A 15,979-nucleotide genomic window follows, 5' to 3' on the forward strand; every position below is an offset into this window, starting at 1 on the left:
TATACACTCGCTGATGAATATTTCCATTGGCACAACCTTCCAAGAAGAATGTTTGGCAAAATTCATCAAGACCCTAACACTCATTATTTTGAGACATACCTGAGAGTGGCGTCTTTCCTATCTGAAATGCAATCGGAGAGAAAGTGGGTGAAGAAATCGGGGAAGGACTAGCTACGCTTCCCAAACTGTATTTCTTTGCACTGCCCTGAATAGGGCTAGAAGAAAACTGCCCCTAGGATAAAAACAAATAATAAATTGGGGTAATTCTATTCTTCAGCTCAGTGACACACCACATACTACTTGTTTTCATTTTCAAAACACTTTTGCACTTGATCTTAGCAAACGATCGAGAAACAATCAAAATACCTCTATAAACTAGGAATTGTTCACAAGAAGAACCAAAAGGCATCTCTTAAAAAGACAACCAACGACTGCTACAAAAATTTTGAAATAGAGTATGGTAGTGAGTAAATGCACGGTGTAAAACAAACTATTCAATTTCCAACCAAGCAGCTGGCTATGAAACATTTTATGTAATATACTCCATGAATGCCCATCTAGTTGTGTTATACTGTTAATCCTAACTGATGTGGTTCCACCAAGGTCCTACATCATTCCTTAAGACTCATGTTGAATTTGGTCATCTCCTATATCTACAGATACAAAATCAGAGAGTCTGGCCAAAAGCATTGCCATGACTAACGACAATACGTGAATGAGGTTAATATACATGACGTATAATACTCAAAGGACAACTATCTTCTTGAATACAGTTATGAACATCTTGGTCCAAGTTCATCTACAACAAAATAACCAGACACTTTTTAGTCTACTTCTTACCGAACCTGGTGTCTGCACAGGGCTCCTACACCGTACGGGAGATAAATCTATTGAATAAAAAACCTCGAGTGATGTCTGAGCACCACTGTGTGAACCACTGGGAGAACCTGGAGGTAAGGAGTCAGAGATGCTTCCATTCCCATCTAGAAACAGCTTTCTTCTGAGGGATGACGAACTGAGGTTCCCAGGAGACTGATCAGCAAATTCATCAGCTCTAAAATAGTCACCTATATTTAATGATAACAGAATAAAGGGTAACACCAATCACTGTGAGAAGTTACCTAATTTCTTTTTAAAGATTTATTTATTTATTTATTTATTTGAAAGTGAGAGTTACAAAGAGAGAGAGGCAGACACAGAGAAAGGGATCTTCTATCTGCTGGTTCACTCCCCGAATGGCCACAACGGCCAGGGCTGGGCCAGGCCAAAGCCAGGAGCCAGGAAATTCTTCTGGGTCTCCCACGTGGTTGCAGGAGCCCAAATACTTCGGCTACCTTCCACTGCTTTCCTCAGGCCATTAGCAGGGAGCTGGAATGGAAATAGATCAGCCACGACTCTAACTGGTTCCCATATGGGATTTGGCATCACAGACGGCAGCTTTACCTACTATGCCACAATGCCAGCAGCTACCTAACTTTTTTAAAAGCCAGTATGTGCTCTGAATTTTTTTCAAAAAAAGAGAACAAGGTTTAATGTTATGTGTTACGTTTTAAATCTTAAAGTACTTGTTTAGAAAAAGGCACTGCTGGGGCGGGTATTTGGCTTAGCTAAGGTGTCTGCGTCCCATATCAGAGTGTCTGGGTTCAAGTACAGGCTCTGGCTCTTGACTTTGGCTTCCTGCTAAAGCAGACCCTGAGAGTCAGGGGTGATGGTACAAGTAAGTGGGCTCCTGCCTTCCACAAGGGGTCTGGGTTGAGTTCATGGCTTCCAGCTTCAGCCCCGGCCTGGCCAAGTGTCACTCCAAGTATTTGGAAAGTGAGCCAGTGGATGAGAGCTCTTTCTGTGTCTCAATGAAATTAAAAGAGGCACTGCACAAATTCCCATTTACAAAGATCACAAAACAAAACGTTGATTTACATTATTAAAGGCTTAAACACATACAGTATTTACCTAATATACTTTCTAAATTAAAATCCACAGGAAGAGACAGCAATGTCTGACAAGCAGCTGGAAGCAAGCAAATAAATAATTACATAAATACAAACAGATAGGTCAACAAAAGCATGACATGCAACTGAACACATGCCTCCCAAGCAGCCATTTCCCCATGATTCCTGGCCAAAGTGGACTGTTCCATCTCCACATTCTGTTACAGATCGCGCCACCTTTCCACAACTGATGTGACTGTGTTCATCGTCAGAGTTAACCCCTGGCTGTGATGCTGACACTTGAATCAAAAGGGAAGCCTATCTTTGTGAACAGAATTTCCCACATTAACAAATTTCCAAAAGAATGCTTTTCAAAATCAGAAATCAATTCACCCACTTTCAACAAGAAAATAGCGTGCTCCTGCTATTTCCATATCACAGTTGTATTCAACTATTCATATATAGTTCCTTCTGAAACAAATATATATACAACTCATTCATAGAAATTAAGAAGATTTAATTCCAGAGTAAAGTGTCACTACCAGAACTGGGTTTATAAATCAAATGTACCTTACTATGGAACATACTGTTCATCTTCTGTTTATACTCACCATTGGTTTTTTCAGAAAGAATGGTCAGCTTTCTTCCAACTGGAGAGTCATTATTTATGTTAATACCTATAAAACATTTTAAGTTGAAAGTCCTACATTTTATATTCATCAATTACTTTACCATTAAATTTTCCAGAGTGAAAAAATTAACCAAATGGAAATTTTTTTACTACAACAATTAAATAGCCAGGATGGGGCCAGCCAAAGCCAGGATTAGGGCACTCAATCCCTCAATCCAGATCTCCCACCTGGGTGAGAGGGACCCAAGTGTTCGAGTCGTCACCTGCCATCTCCAGGCACAACAGTAGGAAGCTGAAACTGAAAGTAGCGGCAAGACCTAAAATTGTGTACTAAGAAATGGGGATTCAGCAAACTCAGTCTTAACTGCTATGCGAAGTGCCAGCCCCTTGATTAATTTTTTAACACTGAGGAAGTACACGTATAAAACTGAAAGAGTAGCAATGAAGGTGAAGGTACGAAGTAACACTCCCCCACAAAAGTCATTTTTTAAAAATGAAAATGGATAATTATATATATTTATGGGGTACCAGGTAATTTTTTGATACATATACACTGTGGAATGAGTAGATCAGGCTAATTTACATATTTATCACCTCACATGCTTATGTCTTTGTAGTGAGAATATTTTCGCAATTCTGAAGTACACAATTTTTTAGTTACCATGGTATGCAACAAGTCAAGAAAAATAAACTGTTTATGTGTAACAAACTTTGACCCACATCTCCTAACCTCCAACTTCTAGCCACCACTCTATTATGTTTCTGTAAGGTTGACTCTCTTAGATTCTATATATGAGTGATGTCCTACAATGGACTTGTCTTTCTGTGCCTGGCTTATTTCACTTAGCACAATGTCTTCCAATTCACTCAGGCTGTCACAAATGACAGAATTTCCTTCTTTTTAGAGGCTAAATGGTATTCCATTATGTATATGTGCCACATTATTTAATCCATTCAAATGTTGATGAACCTATCTTGACTATGATGAATACTGCTGCAGCAAACATGTGATGACAATTCTTTGGATATAAATCCAGAAATGGGACTGCTGAATCCCAAGTAACCTTTTTAAAGATTTATTTATTTTGAAAGAGTTACAGAGAGATGTAGGGCAGGTGGGAGGAGGGGCGGGGGGGGGAGGGAGAGAGGGAGAGAGAGAGAGGGAAAGGGGGAGAGGGGGAGAGAGGGAGAGAGGGAGAGGGAGAGAGGGAGAGAGAGAGAGAGATCTTTCGATTCCTGGTACACTCCCCAGATGGCTGCAATGGCCAGTACTAAGCCAGAACAAATCTAGGATGTAGAAGCTTCTTCCAGGTCTCCCACGTGGGTATAACAGACAACCCTCTAGTTAATCCTTTTGTTTTACAAACAAAAACACGATGCAATGAGATTGACTAATCTGGTCTAAGCAACTTCCCTGGCTTATACACAGAGTGGTTTATATCGCTCCCCGTCTTCATGGGGGAACGACACTAAACCCTGCCTAGGCTTCATATCCGAGTCACGGCACCATTATGTCGCTCCCCCTCGTCGTGGAGGAACGACACTAAGCCCTGCGCTGTTCTTTCGTCTGCTCGGCCCTCCCCAGGTTTGCTGCTGGTTCTTCCCGGGTTGGCTACTGTCCCTTCCACCTCCGTGGAAGGGCGGTTCCCCCTGGCCACTTTCCCCACTTCCGCAGGGGAGCGGCACTCCGCCGGCCGGCTCTCTCGGGGGCTGCACAGGTGTTCCTTCAGCTAGATGTTCCCCTTAGATGTTCCTGGTGCATGCCGTCTCTCTCCTCCTTTATAGTCCTCCTCCGCCAATCCTAACTCGGCTGCCCACACACCGAGTACGCTGCTCTCCAATCAGGAGCAAGTCCTACAGTTTATTGGTTGAACTGGAGGCAGCTGTGTAAAAGCTGTTTTCTTCTCTCCCAGCGCCATATTGTGGGAGAGCAGATGCATAGAATAAGTCCCAATTCCAGTAACTTAGTCTAGTCCGAATTGCTCCCCACAGTTTACAACCCAGGTCTTCATCCACTACTGTATCCTGTTTTTAGTTTGCAACACTGAGAATACAGACTCTGATATAGTTTTGAATCCAGGTTCTCCTATTTTTAATCACCTTAGTTACCCCTGACACAAGCTCTAACTTTTCTCAAACTGGGTTTTCTCACCTATAAAATGGAACAACAATTACATCTACCTCATATGAATCACAATTACTAAAAGCCCTTAGTGTTGGCTGGGCATCAAGAAAGTGCTCAATCCATTTTACCTGTCACTGCTGTGCTTTTGATTAAAAAATGGAACAAATATTCCCTCTTATCCTGAGAGCACAATTAAGGGATGCTGAATAGAAAAGTGAGTAATTGCGATGCAACAAGAGGTGAAAACACAGGAATGATATTTGAGCACTATCTACCTTGCAAAGGGCAGTGAGAGCAAATATGAAAGAAGCACTGCCTGCAGGTAGAAAGATACTGGAAATTACTAATTTGCCCTTTAATTTCTTTATTGATTTTGCAAATAATCAGCTCCAATATATACTAACACAGAGATCGTCTTTTTTTAATTTTTTATTTGACAGGTAGAGTTATAGACACTGAGAGAGACAAAGGTCTTCCTTCCATTGGTTCACCCCCCAAATGGACACCACGGCCAGTGCTGCACCTATCCGAAGCCAGGAGCCAGGTGCTTCTCCTGGTCTCCCATGCGGGTGCAGGGCCCAAGCACTTGGGCCATCCTCCACCGCCTTCCCAGGCCACAGCAGAGAGCTGGACTGGAAGAGGAGCAACCGGGACAGAAGCCGGTGCCCATATGGGATGTGGTACCGCAGGGGGAGGATTAACCAAGTGAGCCATGGCGCCGGTCCTTCATCTTAGTATCTATTTCTTCCACTTTTATGAGAAGTCAGCAAATTAGCAAAAAACAGGAAAGCAATTTCAGAATTTTAAAATTTTAACATTCCAAATCACTGCTAAAGTCATTTACAACTTAACTCGATAAACATCAAAACTGATATTCACAAGGGGCAAATTAAATGCAGAATAGAATGATCAACTGCTGAATCCTTACCCTGAATAGAACCAAACTGTGTTACCTAGAAATTTAATTTTAAGCAAGATACTTACTAAAGCAGATAAATTGGCACTTCACTCTATTCTGCTTTACAGACACTGATTTTTCAAGACTATTTTGATGCTATGATTTTTATGAATATAATTTTCAGTACACTCACATTTTTTGGCATGATACTCTGAAAGCTGTTTCCCTTCATGATCAGTCCACGGAGAGGGTACGATGACATCTTTAGTGAAAAACTAGGAAAATTAAAATCACACAATTAGGCATAAATGCCTCCAAAAAATTTGAGAAGGTACTCATATTATTCTCAAATAACCATTGCTCTTGTCATTTACTGACTTGTTATCTTTAAATTATGAATACTTGAAAGTACAACCAACCAAAGGTAGGTGGAAGAAATTTCAAGTATAAACATAAAGAGGAAATCTGACACTTCAAATCTAGCACCTAAATTTTAAACTTGTAAAAAAATTAAGTTAAGGGCACTCATCGTAGAGAAAATAATTTTAATTTCTCTGTGACTTTTCTTGGGGGCAGGGTGCTGATAAAAAGGAGGGCTGGAGAGGGAAAGAATCAATGGAGACAGAAGGAGGCAAGTCAGAAGCACGAATGGTGTGCTGGAGCTTGCTTGGACTGGCTCTTAAGATCTGATTATTAAAATTTTCAGGAATTTTGTGTACTAGTTGTGAAAGCCAATATTAAAAAATAAAATACACTTAAATATTAAGCATAAAGGAAACAGGATTCAGAAATTCATCCTTTGCTCATTAATTGACTGCATTTATCAGCAGCTGTCCCCTCAAAGTTAATTATGTGTTGTGCACCGATGTGCTACTGCACATCTTTTCCAGTGACACCACATTGGTAGGCTGAACTCGCCTCATAGTTGGAGTATTTACACTACAGATAGCAGCAGCAATCAATGTACATCATACTCTCTCTAAAACCAAAGGACCAGGGCTTAAACATCTCCCAGCATTCTATGGGCCAGGATACCCAAAGGGAATAACAGCATTTGGATACACTTCTGCATATTAACATTCCCACTAAAGGATTTTTCCTTTCCTTATATTTTGGAGATATGTCAAAACATTTTCCTTATATTTTGCTACATATATGACAAAGAGCTCATTTCTGAACTAACCTACCTTTGAAATTATGAAGAAAAGACATAAAAAGGAGGTGGAAGACAGAAACTGAAGACAATTCCCAGGAGAAAAAGAAAGGTGAAGGGCCCATAAACTGAGGAAATGAGGCATTTGTGCACCCAAAAATTGAAAAATACAAATCCAAATAACAAGCTGTCATTTTAAAGTAGTAGGTGAAGCACAATTTAAGAAGTTTGAAAATAGCATTGCAGATGTGAAAAATAAAAAAAAGGTATCATAACCAGGAGTATGAATTCGTACAACATTTTTAAGGAGGCCACCATGACAAAATATACCAAAACTCAAAATTCACAAAGCCTCTGACTTAGTAAGTGCATTGCAAGTACACAAAGTAAATGTACAAATCACCACAGCATTATTTGTGACATAAAGAAAATTAACATGACTTAAACATCTTTCAATATAGCCTTGGTTACTATGCTATTACTGAAAGAGTATAAGACTCTGTATGTGCTGATCATAAAAGAAAAATTCTTAAGCAAAATAAAAGATGCAAAACACTATGAGAATGATAATCCTGTTTGTCTAAAGCATTTAAAATATGCTATTTTATATATAAATTAACCTGAAAGTATACACAAGAAACATTATAGTAGTTACCTTCAGGAAGTAGCATAATAGAGGAACAAGAATCTTTTCATTTGAAATTTTTTTGGTTGTACATGTGTATGTACTTATTCTAGTTTCAAAGAAAAATAAAAACAATTTGTTTCTAATTATAATTTAATGCTGACATCATTTTCTTAAGTTTTAGCACCTGAATTTCCCTTTAAAGTCGAGGATTCTAAGGAAGTATAATTTTCAAAATGTTGGGTAACTGGAAGAAGAGTCTACGAATTTTCAGCTTGGGGGAATCAAGTGACTGAATCAGAATAAAAATTTTGAGGTTACTCGGTTAACAAGCAGCTAATGTTTGGCAGGAGTAAATATATCAAATTGTTTTCTGAAAAATATGCATATCTGAAATACAAGGAGATAAAAACTGCACTAGAAAAAGAAGTGCAGGAGGGAGCCAGTGCATCACATGCTCTATGAACACACCATAGCAGAAGTCTTGGGATGCAAGAGACCATTGCAAAGCAAAGAACAGACATGAGTAGAGAGGGCTAATTAGAAATGCTACCATAACATGAAGACTTTCTAAGGAAAGATTTAGATAACTTTTATCCTGCAAGAGGAGTTCAGCAAACAAAAAAGCAAAAAGAAACATTATTATTATTTTAAAAAGTACCCTATATTTATGATATACTTTTCCTGCTTAGCAGTCAGACACTTACTTTCATGAAATATATAATATTTTCTAAAAACCCTAAATATTAAAAACAACAACAAATTTATTGCCAATGCCAATCTAGATTTTAAGTCCTGAAAAACATTCAACTTCTGCATAAATTTCTAACTTCAAACAGGTTTGGACTAATGGATATTCTGAAGGCACAAGGAAGACCAATCACTATAGATTCTGAGAATGAAAAGATGTCTGAAACACACAACTGGCCAACAAAGAACTCACTGTAGAGTAGAGAAGCAGCAAACGGGTCCTTACAATAATATGCAGGACTATGGGTAGGACAGGCATAGTTAAAAACCATTGGTCTTAGGAAAGCACAGAAGGGGTGCTTAATTTAGTTGGGGAAGGGGGTAGGGCTGTTGGGGAAATGGACAGTGAAAGATCTGAAGAATGTCTTCCTGAGAGAGGTGACACACATGCAGAATAGATCCTTAACTGGCTTAATCACCCACAGTTTTAAGTTACCTCTTCAATGGCTTTTTGTCTTTTGTCTTCCACATCTTTATCTATTCTATACAGAGATAAAGAAGAAAAATAACCATGCCATTACTTTAGCTTATTGGACATTTAAAACAATAATCTTTCAAAGAAATAATTTCCCTCCATTGAAAATTGGCAAGTAAGTTCACTTTAAAAGAAAAATTGGTTTCTCATAACATTCTGTAAATGGCAATATTCTGAAATTCAGCATTTGGCTATTAGGCTTATCTCCCCCTTTTCCATTCAAAGTTTGAATAGAATGTTTTCTTTTAAAAGGTCTACATTGGTATAAATTTTAAACTATTGTACACATAAAGTGATTCAAATAAACCTTTGTTCTTTAATCAACACAAACTAAGAAGTATTTTGTTCTAACAGAAATCTAAAAATTGTCTAAAGCTGTTCTTATAACTTTAGAATTAACTCTTACTCTGAAAGAGAAAAAAAAAACTAACATCCTTACAGTTCTGAATAAATAGGTAAAAACATTAATGTTGAAATAAAACATCAACAATACAAAACTTCACCCAATTTTTTTTTCACCTTGATACACCATGCAATTACAGCAATACACATTTCTCAGTCACAAGATTTAGTATAAAAGATCAGGTCTCAAACACAAGGTATATCCTCACAAAACTACTTTTTATTCTGTTCTAGGAAAAAATGCTCGCTTTCTACCAATAAATTGGTGGTAAATCACTTTTTTTTAAACAATCCAAGATCATTTTCTCTCAAAAACTTTTCATGTACATGTGTTCATGGCTTAACAAAGCTTACATGAGAAGGGAAGCATTTCAAAAAAGTTAAATCAAGTGGATTTTTCAAGTAAAGTAATTATTGAGAAAACAAACTAAACAGAGGTAATGCCACATATCTTCACTTAAACAACAGTCATTTTGAGGATAATAACTCTGTTCCCTTCATTTTATCACAGTCACAATCGGGTCAAAGTGTCAGATCTTAGCTTAGAGTAAGCAAGCTCTGCTGTAGGTTTACCTCCTTCAGAAACCTGCTATTTCATCAGAGGGACTCAAATATACAGATGATTGTAGGATGCAGTAAAAATCAGTCTAACCAAATATCCCAGAGCCACATCATGGGAGGTTCTAGGAAGTCATCTGGGCAAAGTATCCTAACCAGCACACCACTGAGCAAGGTTAGGATGCAAACAATAACAGGTGTGCCCTGAAGGCTGGTCCTTCGGGGAAGCTGGCAGAAGAGGAGACCTTCAGAATTGGCCACCTCCTGTGTGGACAAGAATGCTGATTACATCAGTATGCCTTACAGTTATCATCATCTGTGTGTATTATGCATGAACAGAATGCAAAGAACTAAAAATAGAGAGCTCTGATTAGACAAGAAGACAGATGAGAAAACACTGCTTATGTCTAAGAATGAATTAACCTGCTCTGTTAAGAGTGTACTCACTACCCTTAGTAGAAGCCATTACCATGTATTGAATTACATTATTAAATTAAATAAAAAATTAGGATATTTTCCCTACTTCCCTCTCACATATCTATCTGCTGAAATATACCAAGATTCTTTCTATAAACCTACCCAGACAACACATTATTTATTAATAGATATAAAGTTCCTGGGTTGCAACTTTGGTCTAATTGTATGAGGATACTTCAAAGGGTATGGATATATGGAGTTAAAAGATCAGTTTGTTCTGGTGCAAAAAAATTTTGAAATTCATGCATAGTTTTTTCATCATACTCATTTTAGGCAAACTTTTTGAAGACCTTTCTTATACACGGATTTCCAAAAATCTGGTGCTAAAATAAACCTATCTTTTAATTCCACTGTCCATGCACTTTCGGAAGTACCCACCTGTTATTGACTGTTCTAAGCAGGAATAACATCCTACATTGCTTTACTCTACCTCACAGTGCCTCAGAGTGCTCAATGTGATGCATGTAACAGTTGTCCAAAATATCAAAGAGGTGAGGAAAAATAATAAAGCATACAGTCTGTGTGAAACCAAAAAGTGAATATTACTCATTTAAATGTAAGTATTCTTACATTTAAATGTAAGTATGCTTTTCAAAAGCATTATTTAAATTTAACACTAAAATTATTTTTTTTAATTAAAGATTTATTTTATTCATTTGAGAGGGAGAGACAGAGAGAGGTCTTCCATCTACTGGTTCACTTCCCAAATGGCTGCAACGGCCAGGGCTGGGCCAGGCCAAAGCCAAAAGCCAGAAGCTTCATCTGGGTCTCCCATGTGGTTGCAGGGGCCCAAGGACTTCAGCCATTCTCTGCTGATTCCAGGCACATCAGCAGTGATCTGGATTGGAAGTAGAGAAGCCGGGACTTGAACCAGAGCCCATATGGGATGCTGGTGAGGCAGGTGGTCGTTTTAACAGTTACACCACAATACTGGCCCCAACACTAAAATTCATTTATGTTTTATTCCTATTCTATTCTCTTCTTATGACCTCTGAATGGATAGCAATTGATAAGTGAATGATCATCAAATTACCAAGCAAAGAGAGGATGAAGTACAAAAGCTTAGCAAAACATGTATGCATCTTGTCTGACTGAATTTTAAAGTCAAAGGGAAAGGGGTTATCCATCATTTTGAATTGACAACACATCTCTCGGGACAGAAAATTAAAACTGGTCATATCATATTTTTTTAAACATAAAGCAATCAGACTATAAAACAAGAGTCCCTCAAAGCATAAAGCAAAAACTAGGTCTGTTCCCCTAAAGAACTGCATGTTTTCACTACATGAGGCATCATTAAGTTCACAAATCTGAGGCTCACGAATGCCTTAAAACCTGCACCAATGATAAGCAAATAAGCTAGGACTGCCAGGTGTTATGTAGAATTCAAGCAAATAATGAATTATGAAAGGTTAGATGACATCTAGAAAATATCTCTGTGGTGAATGAATACCCTTCCAGTGTGTCTTAACTTACTGTGGAGATTCTGGGTGTCCCCTGACACACACAGCAATTAAACAGCTTTTTGCTTTACCTTAAAACTACAACACAACAAAACAAAACAGGTCACAACCACGTATAGAAATGTACAAGTTCCAAAATGCCCTCCCCTCTACCAAGTGCTGGGAAGGCAGAGCTGTTCTGTTCCATAAACAGAGGAATCTTAAAGGAATCTTTCTGGATGTAGTTCTCTGAACTCACTTGTTTAGATGGTAATAATCTGTATTAAGAATTTTTTTCTCCCTGATACCTTCACATATAAAAATATCCAACCTATAGAATTTCCAATATCTCGTCACTTAACAGCATGTTATTCTATTTAGGAGCAAGAAAAGAAAACTCACCGAGAATGACTTAAATACGACGCTTGACGATGAATATCTTCTGGGTCTATTTCTACAGGATTTATAACAGCGAGTTGATCAATAGACCATCTAAATTTCCCTGGAGTCTTAACAAAAGAAAGTGAGCTTATGAGCAAAAGCAAACCAAAAGAGTTCATCAAAATGCTAACAATGTCACTATCGAAAATGTTGTGAATGGTTACAATATAAAAATATTTAAAAGTTCATATTTTAAAACTTGATTGGACCAGTTAATTAAATGGCAAATGGGAATCAAATCACACTGCATTAAATGACTTGATTATAGCTCTACTAAAATACAAGCTTCCATTTTTAAATTTAATATTAATTGCATAATAATAGCAAAATCACAACAGAGTAATAAAGGTACAGGAATTTCACAAGACTCATCAGTAACACATCATGAGTATGTAAATATAAAAATCTCTTAGCATTATTAAAGGTCTTTACTTTCATTAAGAATGAACTGAAATTAAAGTCCTAACTACAGCTGCAAAATGTCATAAAGTAATTGATCCTTAAAATAATTACAAAGGGTAACTAGGGCTGCCTTTAAATATTCAACTATCCAAACGCTTATCCGAGCACTAATCTAAAGTTGGGAATATATATATTCTTGACAAACTCAGGCCAAAAAAACCCCAGGATGCCACACATTCCAGTTTTGTGGATTAAACTGCCATCATTCCATTATTTATTCTCATTAAAACTAACAGATAACTAATCTGTAACGCGATTCAATTAAAACGCATAAGGTCAGATTAATGAAATGGGCCAATACAAGTAGACTTCCAAAAGTTCATGGAAAATGTAAATTACAAGATAAGTTCAGAGGCCAACACTGTGGCTTAGTGGGTAAAACCACTTTCTCCAGTGTTGCCATCCCATACGGGCGCTGGTTTGAGTCCCGGGTGCCCCACTTCTGATCCAGTTCCCCGCTAATATGCCTGGCTGAAGATGGCCCATGTGCTGGGGCCCCTGCACCTACATAAGAGACCCAGATGAAGCTCCTGGGTTTGGCCTGGCCCAGCCCTGGCCATTAGGGCCATTTGGGGAGTGAACCAGCACCTCTCTCTCTCTCTCCTTCTCTGTATTTCTGCTTTTCAAATAAATAAATAAATAAATAAATCTTGGAGAAAAAAAAAGAAATGAAAGAAAAAAAGATCTAAGCTGAGACAGCAAAAACAGTCACCCAGTTTGCATTTTTTCTGGTAATCTACTAGTGACAGACAAGACGAGACTTCCGAAGAACTTACCCAGTACAGCAAATAACAATGAAAATAAGCTAAAGTGATGAAGGCTTCTCTAATCTCCAGTGGAGCACTTTCCCCTCCATATCACCCTTGTGCTAGCCATGAATCATCCATATGACTTTGTTCTGAAATTGCCCATTTAGTTTGTCCTATCTCATTACAGTAGGGATTGGTTTTTTTAAAACAGCCTGCAGGGGCCAGTGCTGTGGCATAGCAGGTTAATGCCCTGGCCTGAAGCACCAGCATCCTACATGGGCATTGGTTCTCAACCTGGCTGCTCCTCTTCTGATCCAGCTCTCTGCTATGGCCTGGGAAAGCAGTACGAGATGGCCCAAGTCCTTGGGCCCCTGCACCCAGGTGGGAGACCCGGAAGAAGCTCCTGGCTTCAGATCAGCACAGCTCCGGCCACTGTGGCCAGCTGGGGAGTGAACCATCAGATGGAAGACCTCTCTCTCTCTCTCTCCTCTCTCTGTGTAACTCTTTCAAATAAATAATAAAAATTAATCTTAAAAAAAAAAAAAACAGCCTGCAAGCTGAACAATGGTTTCTGACATTCTTTAATCTGAAAAAAACCTAACAATATTGTTTCATGACACATTAAAATGAAATGGGATTCAAATTGCAGTGTTCACAGATGCAGTTTTATTTTAATAACAGCCACATTCATTTGCTCACACGTGCTTAAGGCTGCTTTTGCGATACAAAGCAGGAGTAGTTGTAACAGAATCAGATATTACCTATCTAGCTTCAGCCAGAAGTTTTCTGACCCTTGCAAAAAAGTATAAGCTACTTGAGTGTTTGCACCCCTGCGTTTAGCAGTAATCAGACACATGGCATACTCAAATGTTTGCTGAACAAATAAAAACAGATTATTAGATGACCCAGTTCCTATCTTTTTATTTTTTATATTTTTTTATTTTTTTTTGACAGGCAGAGTTAGACAGTGAGAGAGAGAGACAGAGAGAAAGGTCTTCCTTCCGTTGGTTCACTCCCCAAATGGCCGCAACAGCCAGAGCTATGCCGATCCGAAACCAGGAGCCAGGTGCTTCTCCTGGTCTCCCATGTGGGTGCAGGGCCCAAGCACTTGGGCCATCCTCCACTGCACTCCCAGGCCACAGCAGGGAGCTGGACTGGAAGAGGAGCAACCGGGACAGAACCTGGCACCCCAACCAGGACTAGAACCCGGAATGCCGGCGCCGCAGGTGGAGGATTAGCCTAGTGAGCCGCAGCGCCGGCCCCAGTTCCTATCTTAATATGGTATTAGTAGATACATCATGAATTACGGTATATAGCTACACCTTAAATTGTAGGAAGCTAACATATGCTATCTCTCTGAATTAAAAAAGGGAGGCAAGTAATAACTTTAAAGAAATTTTCTAGTTAAATTACTGACCAATTACTAGATTTTAATGAACACTCTATAATTATAAAAGCAAACTGGGGAACAAGTGTTTAGCCTAACGTTAAGACACTCAGGTAGAGTTCCGGCGCCGCAGTTCACTAGGCTAATCCTCCACCTTGCGGCACCAGCACACCGGGTTCTAGTCCCGGTCGGGGCGCTGGATTCTGTCCCGGTTGCCCCTCTTCCAGTCCAGCTCTCTGCTGTGGCCAGGGAGTGCAGTGGAGGATGGCCCAAGTGCTTGGGCCCTGCACCCGCATGGGAAACCAGGAGAAGCACCTGGCTCCTGCCATAGGATCAGCGTGGTGCGCCGGCCGCGGCGGCCATTGGAGGGTGAACCAATGGCAAAGGAAGACCTTTCTCTCTGTCTCTCTCTCACTGTCCACTCTGCCTGTCAAAAAAAAAAAAAAAAAAAAAAAAGACACTCAGGTAGAAAGCAGTGAAGATGACCTGAGTGCTTGGGCCCCTGCACCCACGTGGGAGACCTGGAAGAAGTTCCTTGCTCCTGGCTTTGGATTGGCTCAGCTCTGGCCATTGCAGCCAGTTGAGGAGTGAACCAGCAGACGGAAGACCTTTCTCTGTCTCTCCCTCTCGCTTTAACTCTGCCTCTCAAATAAATAAATAAAATCTATTAAAAAGTAAAATAAAAAGACACCCTTGTTGCACACTGGAGTGCCTGGGTTTGATTCCTGGGTCTGCCTCTTGACTTCAGCTGTCTGACGATACACACTGTGGGAGGCAGCATTGATGGCTCAAGTAACTGGGTTCCTACCTCTCAGCCAGGAGACATGGATTGTCTTCCTGACTTCCAGCTTCAGCCTCAGCCCAGCCCTCACCCTGGACTTCCCAGATGAACTATTAGATGGAATCTCTCGCCCTGCCTGCCTCTCAAGCCACCAACAAAATTTTTGCACACTGCAGCCATTTATATATATATATATATATATTCTGTGATATAGTCCCCCTTTACCTTATAAAGATATTTACATCTACAATTATTTGTAGCTGTTAACACTTAAAATTAGTAGTAAAGATTAGCCAAGAATAACTCACTGGCAATTTTGCTGATTTAAAAACAGAAGGACTGGCGAGAGTTTGCTCATGGAGATTACAATAATCACTAGGACTTTCAAAAGGATTTAAAACAGGGATCCTCCCTGGAGTTTCTGGTGATATTTGCATCTTTAATTCTTTGACTTCTCCCATAGCCTGCAGCGAAAACTAAAAAACAAAATCAGAAACATCCGTATCAAAACTATACAGTTTCACAGACAGCGACTATGACAAAATGTACTGAACAATCACATTTCATGGAAAGGATTAACTCCAAACCTAACTCTCTTGGGGCTATCTTATAGCTTACCCTCTCTCCTCCCCACCCCACCCCAAAAAAAGCATTACTTAAACATTTCCTAGAGTGCTCCTCCAATAACCCGGGAA

At 39.3% G+C, this 15,979-nt stretch overlaps 1 protein-coding gene across 5 annotated transcripts in view; it reads right to left on the reverse strand.

Annotated features, from left to right (window-relative positions):
* BORA (BORA aurora kinase A activator) overlaps nt 1-15,979 on the reverse strand; it is a 28,102-nt gene that overhangs the window by 11,212 nt on the left and 911 nt on the right. For 3 of the 5 annotated variants that reach the window (XM_008260047.4, XM_008260050.4, XM_051850618.2), the window contains exons 2-9: nt 15,593-15,760; nt 11,867-11,973; nt 8,547-8,592; nt 5,776-5,857; nt 2,540-2,605; nt 1,951-2,007; nt 841-1,067; nt 100-232 (exon numbers count right to left, since the gene is read on the reverse strand). In XM_008260047.4, the coding sequence (XP_008258269.2) occupies nt 100-232; nt 841-1,067; nt 1,951-2,007; nt 2,540-2,605; nt 5,776-5,857; nt 8,547-8,592; nt 11,867-11,973; nt 15,593-15,760 (886 nt within the window). The remainder of the gene's footprint in view (nt 1-99; nt 233-840; nt 1,068-1,950; nt 2,008-2,539; nt 2,606-5,775; nt 5,858-8,546; nt 8,593-11,866; nt 11,974-15,592; nt 15,761-15,979) is intronic. The other 2 variants (XM_070048729.1, XM_008260051.4) reach the window with 1 other exon arrangement.

Source organism: Oryctolagus cuniculus, chromosome 9 (assembly GCF_964237555.1).
Source record: "Oryctolagus cuniculus chromosome 9, mOryCun1.1, whole genome shotgun sequence".
Taxonomy (NCBI): domain Eukaryota; kingdom Metazoa; phylum Chordata; class Mammalia; order Lagomorpha; family Leporidae; genus Oryctolagus; species Oryctolagus cuniculus.